At 34.2% G+C, this 19,441-nt stretch overlaps 1 protein-coding gene across 3 annotated transcripts in view; it reads left to right on the top strand.

The window, feature by feature from the left end:
- The window catches only part of NFAT5 (nuclear factor of activated T cells 5), a gene marked incomplete at both ends in the record, with an annotated part of 126,530 nt that overhangs the window by 66,033 nt on the left and 41,056 nt on the right, over nucleotides 1–19,441 (top strand). For all 3 annotated transcript variants that reach the window (XM_079723165.1, XM_079723164.1, XM_079723163.1), the window contains one exon: nucleotides 8,443–8,568. In XM_079723165.1, the coding sequence (XP_079579291.1) occupies nucleotides 8,443–8,568 (126 nt within the window). The remainder of the gene's footprint in view (nucleotides 1–8,442; nucleotides 8,569–19,441) is intronic.

The raw sequence follows: 19,441 nt of genomic DNA, 5'->3' as shown, positions 1-19,441 counted from the left end.
TGTTTAACAAAGACCTAGAAGAATTAAAGAACAAACAGAGATGAACAATACAATAACTGAAATGAAAAATACACTAGAAGGAATCAATAGCAGAATAACTGAGGCAGAAGAACGGATAAGTGACCTCGAAGACAGAATGGTGGAATTCACTGCTGTGGAACAGAATAAAGAAAAAAGAATGAAAAGAAATGAAGACAGCCTAAGAGACCTCTGGGACAACATTAAACTCAACAACATTCACATTATAGGGGATCCCAGAAGGAGAAGAGAGAGAGAAAGGACCTGAGAAAATATTTGAAGAGATTATAGTCAAAAACTTCCCTAACATGGGTAAGGAAACAGCCACCCAAATCCAGGAAGTGCAGAGAGTCCCATACAGGAAAAACCCAAGGAGAAACATGCCAAGACACATAGTAATCAAATTGGCCAAAATTAAAGACACAGAAAAATTATTGAAAGCAGCAAGGGAGAAACGACACATAACATACAAGGGAACTCCTATAAGGTTAACAGCTGATTACTCGGCAGAAACTCTACAAGCCAGAAGGGAGTGGCATGACATATTTAAAGTGATGAAAGGTTAGAACCTACAACCGAGATTACTCTACTCGGTAAGGATCTCATTCAGATTCAATGGAGAAATCAAAAGTTTTTTTTTTTTTTTTTTTTTTTTTTTTTTTTTTTTTTTTTGTGGTATGCGGGCCTCTCACTGTTGTGGCCTCTCCCGTTGCGGAGCACAGGCTCCGGATGCGCAGGCTCAGCAGCCATGGCTCACGGGCCCAGCCGCTCCGCGGCATATGGGATCCTCCCAGACCGGGGCACGAACCCGTATCCCCTGCATCGGCAGGCGGACTCTCAACCACTGCGCCACCAGGGAGGCCCCAAAAGTTTTACAGACAAGCAAAAGCTAAGAGAATTCAGCACCACCAAACCAGCTCTACCACAAATGCTAAAGGAACTTTTATAAGTGGGAAACACAAGAGAAGAAAAGGACCTACAAAAACAAACCCAAAACAATTAAGAAAATGGTCATAGGAAGATACATATGGATAATTACCTTAAAGGTGAATGGATTAAATGCTCCAAGCAAAAGACACAGGCTTGCTGAATGGATACAAAAACAAGACCCATATATATGCTGTCTACAAGAGACCCACTTCAGACTGAGGGACACATACAAACTGAAAGTGAGAGGATGGAAAAAGATATTCCATGCAAATGGAAATCACAAGAAAGCTGGAGTAGCAATACTCATATCAGATAAAATAGACTTTAAAATAAAGAATGTTACAAGAGACAAGGAAGGACACTACATGATGATCAAGGGATCAATCCAAGAAGAAGATACAACAATTTTATATGCACCCAACATAGGAGCACCTCAATACATAAGGCAACTGCTAACAGCTCTAAAAGAGGAAATCAACAGTAATGCAATAATAGTGGGGGACTTTAACCCCTCAGTAACACCAATGGACAGATCATCCAAACGAAATTAATAAGGAAACAGAAGCTTTAAATGACACAATAGACCAGATAGATTTCATTGATATTTATAGGACATTCCATCCAGAAACAGCAGATTCCACTTTCTTCTCAAGTGCGCACAGAACATTCTCCAGGATAGATCACATCTGGGGTCACAAATCAAGCCTCAGTAAATTTAAGAAACCTGAAATCATATCAAGCATCTTTTCCACCCACAACTATGAGATTAGAAATCAATTACAGGGAAATAAACGTAAAAAACACAAACACATGGAGGCTAAACAATATGTTACTAAATAACCAAGAGATCACTGAAGAAATCAAAGAGGAAATCAAAAACTACCTAGAGACAAATGACAATGAAAACACGATGATCCAAAACCTATGGGATGCAGCAAAAGCAATTCTAAGAAGGACGTTTATAGCTATACAAGCCTACCTCAAAAACAAGAAAAATCTCAAATAAACAATCTAACCTTACACCTAAAGGGACTAGAGAAAGAAGAACAAACAAAACCCAAAGTTAGTAGAAGGAAAGAAATATAAAGATCAGAGCAGAAATAAATGAAATAGAAACAAAGAAAACAATAGCAGAGATCAATAAAACTAAAAGCTGGTTCTTTGAGAAGATAAACAAAATTGATAAACCATTAGCCAGACTCATCAAGAAAAAGAGGGAGAGGACTCAAATCAATAAAATTAGACAAGAAAAAGGAGAAGTTACAACAGACACCACAGAAATACAAAGCATCCTAAAAGACTACTACAAGCAACTCTATGCCAATAAAATGGACAACCTGGAAGAAATGGACAAATTCTTAGAAAGGTGTAACCATCCAAGACTGAACCAGGAAGAAATAGAAAATATGAACAGACCAATCACAAGTAATGAAATTGAAACTGTGATTAAAAATCTTCCAACAAACAAAAGTCCAGGACCAGATGGCTTCACAGGTGAATTCTATCAAACATTTAGAGAAGAGCTAACACCCATCCTCAAACTCTTCCAAAAAATTGCAGAGGAAGGAACACTCCCAAACTCATTCTGTGAGGCCACCATTACCCTGATACCAAAACCAGACAAAGGTACTAGAAAAAAAGAAAATTATAGACCAGTATCACTCATGAATATAGATGCAAAAATCCTCAACAAAATACTAGCAAACAGAATCCAACAACACATTAAAAGGATCATACACCATGATCAAGTGGGATTTATCCCAGGGATGCAAGTATTCTTCAACATACGCAAATCAATCAATGTGATACACCATATTAACAAATTGAAGCAGAAAACCCATATGATCATCTCAATAGATGCAGAAAAAGCTTTTGACAAAATTCAACACCGATTTATGTTAAAAACTCTCCAGAAAGTGGGCATAGAGGGAACTTTCCTCAACATAATAAAGGCCATATATGACAAACCCACAGCAAACATTATCCTCAATGGTGAAAAACTGAATACATTTCCTCTAAGATCAGGAACAAGACAAGGATGTCCAGTCTTGCCACTGTTATTCAATATAGTTTTGGAAGTCCTAGCCACAGCAATCAGAGAAGAAAAAGAAATAAAAGGAATACACATTGGAAAAGAAGAAGTAAAACTGTCACTGTTTGCAGATGACATGATACTATACGTAGAGAATCCTAAAAATGCCACCAGAAAACTACTAGAGCTAATCAATGAATTTGGTAAAGTTGCAGGATACAAAATTAATGCACAGAAATCTCTTGCATTCCTATACACTAATGATGAAAAATCTGAAAGAGAAATTAAGGAAAGACTCCCATTTACCACTGCAACAAAAAGAATAAAATACCTATGAATAAACCTACCTAGGGAGACAAAAGACCTGTATGCAGAAAACTATAAGACACTGATGAAAGAAATTAAAGATGTTACCAACAGATGGAGAGATATACCATGTCCTTGGATTGGAAGAATCAATATTGTGAAAATGACTGTACTACCCAAAGCAATCTATGGATTCAATGCAACCCCTATCAAATTACCAATGGCATTTTTTACGGAACTAGAACAAGAAATCTTAAGATTTGTATGGAGACACAAAAGACCCCGAATAGCCAAAGCAGTCTTGAGGGAAAAAAATGGAGCTGGAGGAATCAGATTGCCTGACTTCAGACTGACTATACTACAAAGCTACAGTAATGAAGACAATATGGTACTGGCACAAAAACAGAAATATAGATCAGTGAAACAGGATAGAAAGCCCAGAGATAAACCCACACACCTATGGTGAGCTAATCTATGACAAAGGAGGCAAGGATATACAATGGAGAAAAGACAGTGTCTTCAATAAGTGGTGCTGGGAAAACTGGACAGCTACATGTAAAAGAATGAAATTAGAACACTCCCTAACAGCATACACAAAAATAAACTCAAAATGGATTAGAGATCTAAATGTAAGACTGGACACTATAAAACTCTTAGAGGAAAACATAGGAAGAACACTCTTTGACATAAATCACAGCACGATCTTTTTTGATCCACCTCCTAGAGTAATGGAAATAAAACAAAAACAAATGGGACCTAATGAAACTTAAAAGCTTTTGTGCAGTAAAGGAAACTATAAACAAGACGAAAAGACAACCCTCAGAATGGGAGAAAATATTTGCAAACGAATCAATGGACAACGGATTAATCTCCAAAATATATAAACAGCTCATGCAGCTCAATATTAAAAAAACAAAAAATCGAATCCAAAAATGGGCAGAAGACCTAAATAGACATTTCTCCAAAGAAGACATACAGATGGCCAAGAAGCACGTGAAAGCTGCTCAACATCACTAATTATTAGACAAATGCAAATCAAAACTACAATGAGGTATCACCTCACACCAGTTAGAATGGGCATCATCAGAAAATCTACAAACAACAAATGCTGGAGAGGGTGTGGAGAAAAGGGAACCCTCTTGTACTGTTGGTGGGAACGTGAATTGATACAGCCGCTATGGAGGAACAGTATGGAGGTTCCTTAAGAAACTAAAAATAGAACTACCATATGACCCAGCAATCCCACTACTGGGCATATACTCAGAGCAAACCATAATTCAAAAAGACACGTGCACCCCAATGTTCATTGCAGCACTCTTTACAATAGCCAGGACATGGAAGCAACCTAAATGCCCATCGACAGACGAATGGATAAAGAAGATGTAGTACATATATACAATGGAATATTACTCAGCCTTATAAAGCAGTGAAATTGGGTCAGTTTTAGAGATATGGATGGATTTGGAGACTGTCATACAGAGTGAAGTAAGTCAGAAAGAGAAAAACAAATATCGTATATTAACACATATATGTGGAACCTAGAAAAATGGTACAGATGAACCGGTTTGCTGGGCAGAAATTGAGACGCAGATGTAGAGAACAAACGTATGGATAACAAGGGGGGAAAATGGCGGGGGTGAGGGGTGGTGGTGTGATGAATTGGGATATTGGGATTAACATATATGTATGTCGATATGACATGTATAAAATGGATAACTAATGAGAACCTGCTGTATAAAAAAATAAATAAAAAATACAATAAATTTTTAAAAATAGATAAATTTGAGCACTGAGCGATATGGTTACAGCCCTGTCCAACACCTTCATTGCAGCTTTGTGAGATCCTAAGCAAAGTGCCCAGTCAAGCCATGCCTAGACTCCTGGTCCACAGAAAATATGAGATAACAAATGTTGGGTTATGTAGGTTTTTTGTTAACCATCTTATTCACATGTAATACAACTTGCCCATTTAAAGTATACAGTTGAAAGGTTTTTATTCTCTTCACAGCATTGTGAAACCATCACCACAATCAATTTTGTAATATTTTCACTACTCCCAAAAGAAAGCCCTTATTTTTTAGCTGTCACCCACCTTTCTTCTATTCACCCAGCCCTAGGGTACCACTAACCTACTTTCTGTCTCTATAAATTTGTCTGTTCTAGACATTTCATATAAATGGAATTATACGAACAAAGTTGAGCACTGAGGGTTGAACAGAATATTCCTTTTTGCTAAACTGTAAGTTCCTCTAGGTAAGGAAATAAAAAAAAAATAATAAATAAAGTGTACAGATTCAGTGGTGTTTAGTTATTTATATTTATAGAGTTCTGTAGCCATTACCTTATTCTAATTTTGGAATTTTTACCACTGCAAAAAGAAACCTTGTATCCATTCTGTCTCTTAAAAAAAAATCTAGTAGATTCTTTTAAAATCTAGTAGGTTTTAAAAAAAAATGTAGTAGAGGTTATAGTTTTCTAAGGAAGTCTTTTCTCAGGAAACTGCCTTTCCATTATAGATTTCTCATTCTCTTTCTTCATATTCTTTGTTTATAAATCTAGAATTTCATTCCTCCTTATCTATTTAACTGATTTAAAAGATAATGCAAGAAAAACAGATATGGCAGCTTAACATGAGGGAGGACTATTTGTTGTTTTCATGGATTTAAAGGACCTATGCTCTTGTTCAGGAGTTCTCTCATTGGCTAGTGGAGACTGTATAAGTGTTTAATTTGGATTGAATTTAGGACTAAAGGACAATAGTACTAACAGCATAATTTATATCCCTTTAATCTTTTTATGTTTTATGGGAAGCGGGCTTGAGAGTAAGACCAACATATGTGGTCATGGTGTACAGTTAATATCTTGGAGGGAATCTCTGAGATAATGGGGTAAAAGAAGAGTTTCAGTGAGGATTTAAGTCTTAGAGAAGTTGTTTAAAGTAGCAGAGCCAACACAGTTCTGTCTGAAGTCAGAGCCTGTGATGGTAAGGACTGTATTACCTGCTGTTTTCCTTGGATAGATAGGAAGAAACTTCTGACTTCTCTAATTTCCAAACACTTGAGTCAGTTAATCAGAAAATACCTTTGGTGAAGGAATGAATCCATGCTTCCTACACCTTCCACTTGACTTGCTTATTACTTTGGTTTGGGGGTAGGTTATAGGGAAGATTGAGATATAACAAGTTCTATATTTAGTTACTTTCCAATGTATTTTTATTGACATTGCTTTTATACCTCTAATTTAGACTCTGTGTCCTTCTTTGGGAAAGTGAAATGTGGTTAGCGATGGGGCTTTTACTAGGTTAAGTTTTTTTTTCCCTTGACATAAATGCATTTTGGTAGATCCTTTCTCTTTTTATCTAAGCTAATTTTTATTTTCATATTTCCTTTTTGTTTATTTTCCTGCAGCCCCCACCAAAAAAGGTCTTGAATATGCTTTTCTTCTATGTATAATGGTCTCATTTGCAACATGGTTTGAGAAAAATAATTGTATTAAAATCTGTATTTGATGATGTGACATTTCTGTTTTAATTAGTTTCTCCGTACTATCCCCCCTATATTATTTGAAAGATGGAAGTAATCTACTTATGTTTTTTACCAACATTTTAACAAGCTGAAAAATTTTAGTCAGGGCATATTATATTCAGACAGATGTAACATTTGCTAAATGCTTTGAAGATGAAAATTTCAAGTGTTAGGTAATAGTTTTTCGAAAGAAAAATTTTTAAGTGGATTCTTTACTGTGAGTGAAGATCATTTAATAATACAACTTCTAATTTTAGCTTTCCTTTATGATATTCTTTCTTATTCCTATCCACATGAAACTCAGGATACATATTTTAACTGGGAGGATCAAAGTATTTATGAATTCAGTAATCAGTTAACTGACAGTATTGTTTGCTACCAAGGATAAAATGTCTTACAGTGCTACCTTTATTTTTTTAATCACTTAGTACAAATAGTTAATAATCTTCTTTAATTGTTGGAATGTTGCTTTTCTTAGAATACTAGACAAGTCCCTTAAACTCTGTGCCTCAATTCTTTAGAAAATAGACATATGATTCTAACTGGTCTTTTGAAGTTTCTTCCAACATTGATTCTACTACCTTTAGTGGATATCTTTTTTTTTTTTTTTTTTTTTTTTTTTTGCGGTACGCGGGCCTCTCACTGTTGTGGCCTCTCCCATTGCGGAGCACAGGCTCCGGACGCGCAGGCTCAGCGGCCATGGCTCACGGGCCCAGCCGCTCCGCGGCATGTGGGATCCCCCCAGACCGGGGCACGAACCCGTGTCCCCTGCATCGGCAGGCGGACTCTCAACCACTGCGCCACCAGGGAAGCCCCTTTAGTGGATATCTTGATAATTATTTCTGTCCAAAAACCATGTAATAATAACTATAAAATAATTTTTATATAGTAGATGTAAATTTGATTTTATGGACAATTAGAATATTATAAAATATATTAAAAAGATACAGTACTCTTTAATCTGGGATAGTAAAGTAATCATAATCTAATATAGGCACTTGTGCTTAGTGATTTAAGAGTATCCTATACTTGTGCCTTTCTAGAGTTGTAGATACCTCAGAGTAAGAAGTAGTTCCTTGAGCCATAACATTCCTCTTTTTCTCTTCTTTAGGAGGGAAAAATGCATTATGATAGTAAATTAAAATATTTGATAAAGGTGCTGAGTAAAAGAGCAGTAGACTATTGGTCTAATTGGAGGAGCCAATTTAAAGCTGATATACACTAGTACATGCCATCTCATATGTAAGGGATGATAAGTTACCCTCTTTTTTTTTTTTTTTCCAAAGGAAGATATTGGAGCATCTTGGGTTATTTGACATCTCTTCTGTCTAGTTTTATACAGTTTTAAAATTTTAATAACTTGTTCTGTAGATCATCGTAAGCATGAGGGATAAAGCCAAGAAGAAAATGGGTTAGAATGAATGGAAAATTCATTATTCAGTTCAATAAAAGTATATAATAAAAGAAAAATATTTGCTAATAATTTTTACAACAGTAGTTATATGAAGTTTAGTGTGTGTGTATGAATAATATAGTTCTTCTTATGAGTGAAAAGACATTAATTTTGTGCTCATAATTAGGTTATTGACTTATACTCTTTTTAAAAAAAGTTTTTTCCCTTTCCCCCAACAGAATCTGTCTATGATCTTCTCCCAAAGGAGTTACAGTTACCTCCATCTAGAGAACCATCTGTAGCATCAATGAGTCAGACAAGTGGTGGTGAGGCAGGCTCGCCTCCTCCAGCTGTAGTTGCTGCTGGTATGCATTTCATTTTACTTTAAAAAAAAAAAGTAGTATCTGGTCAACATGAACAGTGCTGGCAAAATTCATATCAAAGAGTGTGATTTGAGGGTTTGTTTTAGGAGGTTTTAAACTACATACTTTTAACATTAAAAACTTTCAATACAATATTCTTGATACAACTGTTACTTCTTAAAATTTCACGTTGGCACATCTATTAGTGCCATCTCCCAGAATGGACCTTATCTTCAACTATGGGAACGAGTTTAAAGTTCTTTTGTTCACTGCACATAAAAAGGTTATTAAATACCAAGCTATGGATAGAAAATTACATTTGAGTCTCTATAAAACAATTATTTTTAAAAATTTGCTCAAAGGGGAATATGTTTTATTTTGTATAATCTGAAAAAAGGACTCAAATACTCAAGTGTCTTTTCTGTTTGTAGCATGTTACTATAACCTTTTCCCTACATTTAAAAACATATGTGACTTTATACTTATTTTAAATTCAGTTGAAAGTAAATGGAAGATTTGAATGTAATATTTATATAAAGACATTTTCTTATATCAGTGAAAAAGTATGGAAAGTAATGTTTGAAATTTATCAAGTTTATTTTTAATCAGCTCTCAAATCATACACTTTATAATTATATAAAATTGGTTCAAATTTTGATTGAATTAAAAGATTGACAGATAAGCTAATTGAAAAATGTCTTGATTAGTGATAAATTAATAAAGAATGCTTTCAGTAATATTAGATTGCCCAACTGTAATTCTTTTTTTAGTTGGGTTTATAGACTGCTAAGTGTGTTTGGTGTTTTAAAAAAGTTAGAAAATTATATATATACTCTGAAGTTTCATCTGTCCTACTAATTAGAGGTTTCTTGCCTAATATGATACCTCTCATCTTTTAAAATGGTACTTAAAATCCATCAAAACATTGTTTTCAGTAAATTCCTTTTGTTTCAAAAAGAACAGTGAAGCAGAAGGTTGTGATTTAAATGAGGATATTGGTACTATAATAGAACTTTGGGTACTTTTCTTATTTGTGTTAACCTAAGTCCAATTAACCTTGTGTACCAATCTTTCCCCTGAGCCGTATAGTGCAATATGCAGCCTTCCTGGCTGAGGGCAGGAAAACTTTAAACATGGCCAAGAAACTTACCAGCCCTGCTCACTGTTCATGTGTTGCCAGACATTTTCTAACAGATTCTGTGGATTTAATTGTGAACATTTTAGTAATTGAATTGTTAAGATGACCTGGTTTCACTTTATATGCACTGAATATTTTGTCTGGAATTTAAATATTTAATCTAGTTTTAAAATAGTATCAGATAATAAAATATACATTTTTTAATTTTAATGAAATATTTCACTTTAAATCCACAGGTAGAAATTGACTAACTGATTTCTTTTGTATCTTTTGAGATTTGTTTAAAGACATGTTGAATCTGTATAGAACTAAAAGTCTGTTTCTTCTGTGCTTTTTAACATCTGTTGACAGTAGATCCAGTTCCTTTTAAAAGCTGAAAAAATGTTAGCTAGGTTTGGAAAAAGAACGACACTTCCTTTGAAATAATACCAAACTCAATTTTAGAAGTTTTTATATATAAATATTGAAAGTTTTTGAATTTGAGTCACTAATGGAATGTTGAAGGTCCCTCCTTCCCTCCCTCCCTCCATAATCCTCTCCAGATAAATTAGAATGAAGGCTTTGAGTTGAAAAATCATGAAAATAAGAATTAACCAAAGGAAGTATTCTGAAGTAATGAATTCTTATTAGATCAAGAAGTTATTGACATTGTAAAGATTGTGAAGAGAGTAAAGAGGTGACCTTGATAATTTGCATATATTCACACACACAAAGTTTCTACGATCTAAAACCAAGTCATTTGTAATTTTTTTTACACATGTTTACTTTTAACCAACATAGTCTTATTCTAGAATTCTAATGTCTTATTGGTAGAATAGAGTCTTTGTCATGTAACATTATAGGTAAGAGAGTTTAAATTGCAGAATAGTTATAGTAAGGATATCAGTTAGTATGTATAATTAGAGTTGCTTTTTTTATTTGGCATATTAATGTCCTTAGTGACATAGATGTCAAAGAGAGATTTGGAGTAAATTATCAGTTACTCAGTGTTTCCTGGCCAAAAGACTAGATGTTTAGGAAAAGATACATTAATTTAGACTTCTTTGATTTTTTTTTAATCTGTAGCATTTGCTGTTTAAATATGAAATGCATAAAAATGATGACTCTTGATGTAGTTAATTCTTCAGAGTTTTGAAGGAGCCGGATTGGCTGCTGTCAGGTATGAGGGCCTGGTGGGAACAGACTTCTAGTTCTGCCATAAAGGTTTGTGTTTCACAAATTCTAAATCAATTTAAATTTTAAAATTTAGAGGCTGGGCATATAGGTGTTCATGTACATTTTAAATTATTTAATTATTAAAAATGTGTTTCTCAGATTCGCCAATCTAGGTTTTTTTCCCGTTATGTATTACTGAAGGAATAAGTAAACATGATGCTGCTAATCCACAAACCAGAATACTGGGTAAAAAGAATGTCTCTTAAACCTTTTTTCTGCCTCTACACTATTCACAATTTTACATGCTCTCATTAATAACATCTTTTATCTGGTAAGACCCAGGGTTGGGAATGGGGGAAAGAGGTTTACTTCCTCACAACTCCTCCCCTCTCCATAGGGCAAAGTGTAACAATCTGGGAGGTGTAGTTGAAAATCAACAGTCTGAAATCTGTACTCTTCCCCATTTTTAAAAGACATCTGGTTTTGTCCCACTAGAAAGTTTCTTAGGAGTTTGAGGTTCAATATGTAAATGAATAAAAGTTTTAGAAGTACAGAATTTCTGAAGAATATTGTAGGTTCTTAGTAACTAAGAGACTGTTTTCCTAACACAAAAAAGTTATCCAGGCACTTCCCTGGTGCTCCAGTGGTTAAGACTCTGCGTTCCCAATGCAGGGGGCTCGGGGTTCGATTCCTGGCGGGAGAACTAAGATCACACATACTACAACTAAGGCCACGTGCTACAACTACTGAGCCCACGCACTCTAGAGTCCACTCACTGCAACTAGAGAAGCCAGTGCGCCACAACGAAGACCCAAATAAATAAATAAATAAATAAATTTTAATAATTATCACTTATTTAAAAAAAGTTATCTACATGAATTGATAACAAATTCTGGCAAAATAAGGAGTTGATCAAGAAGAAATGAAAGTTGTGAAAGGATTCTTTTTGTTTGTTTCTTTAGTCCTACAGTATAGGTTGGAAGGAACTAAAATATAGGTATTATTAAGGAGAACTAAAACAGTTACACTAGAATTTTGGATTTTTGAAAAGAGATATGGCAGATATTTTTCTTAAATAACAGCTTTATTGAGATATAATTCACATACCAATCAAGTATTTTTAAAAATCTACTTACTCATTTACAGTTTTACCCTTGGATTGTCTTAATTTATTTAAAATAGGGAGTCTTTCACAGAAGTGAACAATAAACTTTAATCTTCATTTTAAGAAATCAAATTATTTTCTTGTTCTATCCTAAATTCTATTTGTTTGTCCTCATCTTGGGATGTAACATCATGTTGATTAGTTTATATCAAAATATTTTGCTAAGGTAATTATTTCAGGTTCCTTTAAAATTTTTTTTTTTTTTTTTTTTTTTTTGCGGTAGGCGGGCCTCTCACTGTTGTGGCCTCTCCCCTTGCGGAGCACAGGCTCCGGAGCACAGGCTCAGTGGCCATGGCTCACGGGCCCAGCCGCTCCGCGGCATGTGGGATCTTCCCAGACCGGGGCACGAACCCGTGTCCCCTGCATCGGCAGGCGGACTCTCAACCACTGCGCCACCAGGGAAGCCCCCTTTAAAATTTTTTAATTCTAATTCTTGAAATAAACAATGAATTAATCAAACCATAGGTTTTATAATTCAGCCAGAGAATCTTAGGAATAACTAGTTAGTAATTCTTTTGTTGTTTGTTTTCATAAAGTTGTTATTTTACTTTCAGGAATTATATATTAGTCCTCTTTAGAAATAATATAATCTCAGTACATGAATACTTGGTAGCAGTTTTTAACATGTATAGGTATATACACTAATAAAGCACATACAAAAGTTTTTAAAGGCCGTAATTAAAGTTAATAATTTTACATGAAGTGATCCATATAATAAACTTTTCTGTTGGAAGAGACTTATTAAATAGTGCTTTGAATTTTATGCTTACAGCAAGTACGTAACAGGTGTTTTCTATACTGAAAGAACTTAACTGTGTGCTATTTACACTATAGGAGAGGACACTAGAGAACTAAATAATGTCCTATAATCAAAGAACAGCTATGCTTTAATTTATTGGGTTGGCCAAAAAGTTCATTTGGATTTTTCCATAAGATGTTACAGAAAAACCCGATTGAACTTTTTGTCCATCCCAATACTTCAGACACCTTAATCACCTAAGTTAAAATCATAGGAATTTGTAGACCATCCATAACAACAAAACTATACAAAAATTGAGTTGAAGAAAATATAAGCTATCATTTTTGAGTTCCTACTATGTGATAGGAATTGTACTTTACATGAAGTGATCCATATGATCCATATCATATCATATGATATGGATGTCATATATATATGATCCATCCATCATATCATATCATATCATATCATATCATATCTCAATCCTTCCAGGCACAAGACACCTCTCTTCTTTCCCACTAAGGTCTAAGTTCTTTTCTCCTTGCCATTGTACTTTAGGGAATTTAACATAATGTTCTGTCACTTCAGTTAGGGAAACACAAGATCCTGGACTAGGCAGTGTGTAGGATATTGAGTTGAAAAAGCCATACCCCTTCTTCTCCTCTGCAAGTTTCATGATCTACAAAATAGGAATATTATTTCTAGAAGAATATAAATTTTTTACAAAAGTTATTTACAGTAACAGAGTACTTAGCCCATTGAATTTATTGTAACTTGTTTACTAGTGTTAGAAGATATTTGCAGTTATGTAATTCTTATTTTCTTGAGTTGACTAAATTTAAGGAGCAAATTTGCCTTCGACTGCTCTCCTGGGCTAACTAGCTTAACATATTTCAGAATTTTGGCCATTTATGTAGTATATATTCCTAAGATTAAACCCAAAGCCCATTAACAGGAAAAGTAATTCACCTATGTAACCCACATATTGATGTTGTGAGCTGAAGTGTGAATTGATCTTGGTTATTCCATATGGTCATTCCTACTTTTCCTAGAAAACTGGACCACTTCCAGAAGGAAGTCAGATCCTAGCTACAAACATGTTGCCAAGTAAGCAACATGTTTAAAAACTCTACTCCTCATTCTGACTTTTAAAATTACATAGTAAATCTAAATACATACATTTATACATATAGAAATATGTGTGTATGTACGTATGTATAGATGTATACTACTAACATCTGCGTTATTAGAATGGAAAACATCAGCAAACTTGGGCCATAATGGTTAATTCAGAAACAATTACCAATTCAGGAGACTATCCATATTATAAATTTTCACTGACAAAAAGTACACATGGCCTATTAATGGTTTATTCCCTAAATGTTTACCTTTTTTGGTCCTCTTACTAATTTTTAGCAACTTTTATAAATATTGTGATTTTTTCATTTTCTGGTAGAATAAGCAGATTTTTTTTTTTTTTTTATTAGTTTCTGCTTTATAACAAAGTGAATCAGTCATACATATACATCTGTTCCCACATCCCCTCCCTCATGCATCTCCCTCCCTCCCACCCTCCGCATCCCACCCCTCCAGGCGGTCACAAAGCACCGAGCTGAAGCAGATTTTTATATTACCTGAGTCTATAGAATAGCATTTTAAAACTGCACACAGATTCTCAGCCATTCATAGACAAATTACATACATCAAATAGACACAATTTCTTTTTTTGTTTATGTGTTTTGTAGAATTTCACATTAAGAAATTAATGCACAGAAGTGGGCCTACTTTTTTTATGCTACCAATAAGATTGATAATAAGCAAAAAGTATTCCCATAACTAATTGTTTTATAATAATTAGTTGTATAAATAATAGTAATAAAGTTGTATAAAAACACTCCAGCTGGGACTGGAGTGAGGGGAATTGATTAGAGTAGAATACAACAAAAGACTTCACCTGTTTCTGTGACATTATTTCTCTTTTCCCATATGTGAAATATAATAAAATTAGCATGAGCTTTGGAATCATAAAGACCTAATTTGAATCTGATTGCTATCATGTCATTTCTATCATATAGACAGAATCTTGTGGAAGTTCAGTAAATTTCTCGTATTACCCCTGTAAGTAGACAGTAACAACAACTTTTTCTTAAGGTTATTATGAAGGTAAATATGTAAAATACTTAATACTGCCTGAAAGTCAGTGATCTTTCGGTAAACATTGACCTCCCTCCCACATGGATTTCTCCTTTCGTTTGTTAGTAAGGTTTTAAAAAATAATCTTATTTTTATAAAAACAAGTTTTTTAGCTTTATTTTGCTTCTTTCTTTCCATTCTCAGTCTGTTTTTTACCTCATTTTGAAGTTTTGCATATCAGACAACACATAGGCCATGGGATTTCCTTTCTGACTTAGTCTTTAATGTTGACACTCTCTCACTAGGAGCCCTTGTAAATAAAAGAAGCATTGCTAGAGGATGATGAGTCATAGGGAGAACAGACACTTCCCAAAGGGATGATTCTGCAAAGTTGACTGATTAAGTATTCTTCCTAGAATTCTCTTCCCACTTAAAAAAAAAAATGAAATGATAAAGTTGCGTGATCAATTATCAAAACTTCTAGTAGAGCAATTTATGACTTCTGTTTTTTGTCTAGACATTTTATCTACAATTGGATCTAATGTACACTGTAATCCAGATCCAGTTGTAAAACCATTCTGAATTGTTGTATCAGAAGATTTTAATGATACAAATACTATTTTCCCTTTTTTGGTCACCTCTAAAAAAGAATAAATATGAAGACATTGGATTAGAGTTGGCAGGAATGCCTTTATTATTTAATCTAAACAATCTTAAAAGGTATTATATGGTAAAGCATTGAAGTGAACTTCAAATAGCATCCCTCAGAACTGTTTTTTCTCTCCAGTTCTTAAGTTAATATGGTGGTAATCTCTCTTTTTGTCTTAAAGTAAACATTACCTTTCAAGTAGTATAATTGCTGTCTTTTTGTTTAAAAAACCCTGTTCTTGGGCTTCCCTGGTGGCGCAGTGGTTGAGAGTCCGCCTGCCGATGCAGGGGACACGGGTTCGTGCCCCGGTCTGGGAGGATCCCACATGCCGCGGAGCGGCTGGGCCCCTGAGCCATGGCCGCTGAGTGGGCGCGTCCGGAGCCTGTGCTCCGCAGCGGGAGAGGCCACAGCGGTGAGAGGCCCGCGTACCGCAAAAAAAACCCTGTTCTTCCTGGGGTCTTTGACAACAATAAATGTAGTCATCAGCTAGTGTAGTTATTCCCTTTTGTGTTTAAGTTATTTGAGAGTGAGGATTCTTTCTGGGTTTTTTAGTCTCTTCACCCAGTGTCAATGACTGATGCTACCCTGTAGTACTTAAATCACTGGATGATAGAAAGCATCCTTCTCTTCCAAGAGGAAAGGATTTAAAAAACAAATTGTGTAATAAGTACCTAGTACCTATTTTACACTGTGATTAAATACTTAGGGTTGAATAGGACAAAATATGTATTTAAAACATTGCTCTCAGTGTCAGGATACTTACAAATTTTGTAAGCATTTTATTTTTCAGGAAACATTCTTTAATAAATACTCTGTGAATGTTTATTAATGGCACTCAGACAAGGTAAAAATAATTATTTTAGGAGAATTTAGATTAAAAGAGGGAGAGTAATTATTGTGTAGTATTAGAACTATGACTGCCACTTAGATGGACTGGAGGAGAGAAGGATGGTCTCTAGTAAATCAGTAACAACCCTTTCAGCTTCAGCAATAGTGCTAATTATTTTTTTTAAATAGAGCCTCTAGGATCAAACGTTTTATGCACAGTAACATATCTAATTTGAAAGTGTAAATTAGGACTTCCCTGGTGGTCCAGTTGTTAAGATGCCTCACTTATGCAGGGACAAGGGTTTGATCCCTGGTCAGGGAACTAAGATCCCATGCTGTGCTGCATGGCCAAAATTTAAAAAAAAATTTAAAAAGTGTAAATTAGTAACTTTTTTGGAGGGGGTGGGATGAGGAAGTGTTTGGAAGTTGACGTGAGAAATGAAACTACTCTTTTGCTGGTAAAATGTAGATATTTTTTACTGCTTGAGTGTATTTGTCAGAACATATCGTTGTATACTCTTTAAGGGAATTTGGGTAAGGGCACAGTTTAAAAACACCTAGAGAGAACATTCTGGCTTATGGATTAGATTGCATTAGTAAACAGGAGAACAAATTGGTGAATATGAGTTAACAAAAATTTTGAATAAGAAATTTACCCACATGCATTTATTTGGATGTTAATAATTTAATTTTTTAAAGTTTGTTTTAAAACATTGCTTTTTGTAGCATGTAAACCTATGTTGGGTGGGAAAAGTACAAATGGGAAATTGGGACTGTTTTAAACATGTAAATTAAATGATCGACCCTACAATTTTTGTTTTTTGGTTTTTTTGTTTTGTTTTTATTTTTGTTTTTTGGTAAAGTAATCTGGATTGCTTATTCTATATGCTGGGATGCTAGTTGTTTTTTCTATTAATACACTTAACTTGCATTCTAGCTTCGCCATTCAGAGACAGGCATCGTGTGGTGGGTTGTGTGACAGTGTCTGTCAATAGTGAAGACAAATAGTGCCAGAGACATTTAACCCATCCAATCTCACCCAGGGTATAGGTCGGTCTCGTTTTCAGACTTCTTCTTAAGTCTTTTTTCTTTCTTTCTTTCTTTCTTTCTTCCTTCCTTCCTTTCTTTTTTTGTTTCTAAATAGTGGATTGATACTGATTGAAACTAAAACTTTTTTGTAAAGTTTTAAACTTTACATTAATATTATAAGAAGAAGAAGAAGAAAAGTAGAAAATGAAGGTTGGCATGTAAGGTGTTGACAAAGCAGGTTTGCAGCCACTTTGTGTGTTCTAGATTTTTCAATCCCTTGGCAACATGAATGTTGGCCTTATAATTTTTTTCTCTCAATATCTTTCTTCTTTGATCTGAAAATATATTCTTGTATCTGGTGACTTTTATCAGACAAATGTTTAGATTTGAAGTCATTGTTACCAGTAAGAAAAATGAAAATACTTAAAAAGAATTACTGAGGCTGAACAGTAAGGGTTTTAGACCAGAAATTGTTTCCAAATGACCTGTGTTGATTTTTATTATTATTTTCTGAACAGTCAGTAGTTTACTCCCTCTCCGTTCCACTATTGGTTCACTTAGCACACTTGCAAATTTTTACGGCTTTTTTAAGGTAACTCAACTGATTTTGCACTGATGTTGAGAAGTTATATAATGTAAGTGCATATTTAAATGCTAGGGACCACATTTTTGTCTTGGAAGCTTAGTTAAATGTCATTTCTGTCATATTTTTTTAAATCAGTGAAAGGTATTTGTTTCTTTTGAGGACTTTAAAGAATGTTTCTAATTTCAAAGCTTTCTATTAAAAGTTTAGTTAGTTCCACATAAAGTATCATCTCTTTTTTATGGTATTTAAAGCACTAAAATGATAATGATAATTTAAATAATTTCTCATTTACAAATCTAGAACTAATAGTTCTTAATTTTAAAATACAGTTTAAGAAAGCAGTATATAAACTATACGTGGGTTTCTCTACGTGGTACCATTTAAAACTCCATTTTCATCTTTCCAATCAAATTAATAATATAGTTGACCCTTGAATAACACGGGGTCAAGGGGGGTAGGGGTACTGTCCCTTAGCACAGTCAAAAATCCATGTATTACTTACTTTGCACTCAGCCCTCCTTATCCTTGGCTCTGCATCCACAGATTCAAGCAACCACAAGTTGCATAGTACTGTAGTATGTATTTATTAAAAAAAAGTTGTGAATAAGTGGACCCACGCAGTTCAAACCTGTGTTGTTCAAGGGTAAACTGTACTTGCAAATGCTGTAATATCCAGGAAGATATTATCTGCTATTCTTTTTATCCCAAGTGCTTTGAATATTCATAGTGAACCTTAATGATTACATCAATTATTGAAAGAAGCCAAATATACAGTTTAAGTTCACCATCATTACTGGCATTTGGCCTAGTAATTGGCCTCTGCCAATTAATAAATCTAATAAATCTGAAATTTTTATATTTAGATATAGAACACTATAGATGTGATGCTTTTCTTCACTTATAAATTTAAAAATTATTCTTTTGAGATTATATATTTTTGTCAGTAAGTTATAAAAATGGTCTATCAGTTTTCTCTTTGGTGTTGCTGTGCTCTCTGTGGTCACAGAAAAAGCTATGGAAAAATAAAATTCTTTTTGGGGACTTCCCTGGCGGTCCAGTGGTTAAGACTTCGCCTTCCAGTGCAGGTGCAGGTTTGATCCCTGGTCCGGAAGCTAAGATCCCACATGCCTCGTGACCAAAAAAAACCCAAAACATAAAACAGAAGTGATATTGTAACAAATTCAATAAAGACTTAAAATATGGTCCACATCAAAAAAAAGAAAGAAAGAAAGAAAGAAAAATCTTTAAAAAATAAAAAAAATAATAAAATTCTTTTAAGTTCAAAGATAAGTTTTTTCATAAAAGAAATAATCAATAAAAATTTATTCACACATTACTTAGGTGAGTAAATAATTTTAAGAGGAAGAAACTTTCAACTTTATGAAGGATTGGTAATGGATTTAAAAAATAAATTATAAGGTTATAAAATAGAATACATTATGACTATTCTGCTT

The sequence above is a fragment of the Hyperoodon ampullatus genome (assembly GCF_949752795.1).
Source record: "Hyperoodon ampullatus genome assembly, chromosome: 18".
Taxonomy (NCBI): Eukaryota; Metazoa; Chordata; class Mammalia; order Artiodactyla; family Ziphiidae; genus Hyperoodon; species Hyperoodon ampullatus.
This window is presented reverse-complemented; position numbering and strand designations above follow the sequence as displayed.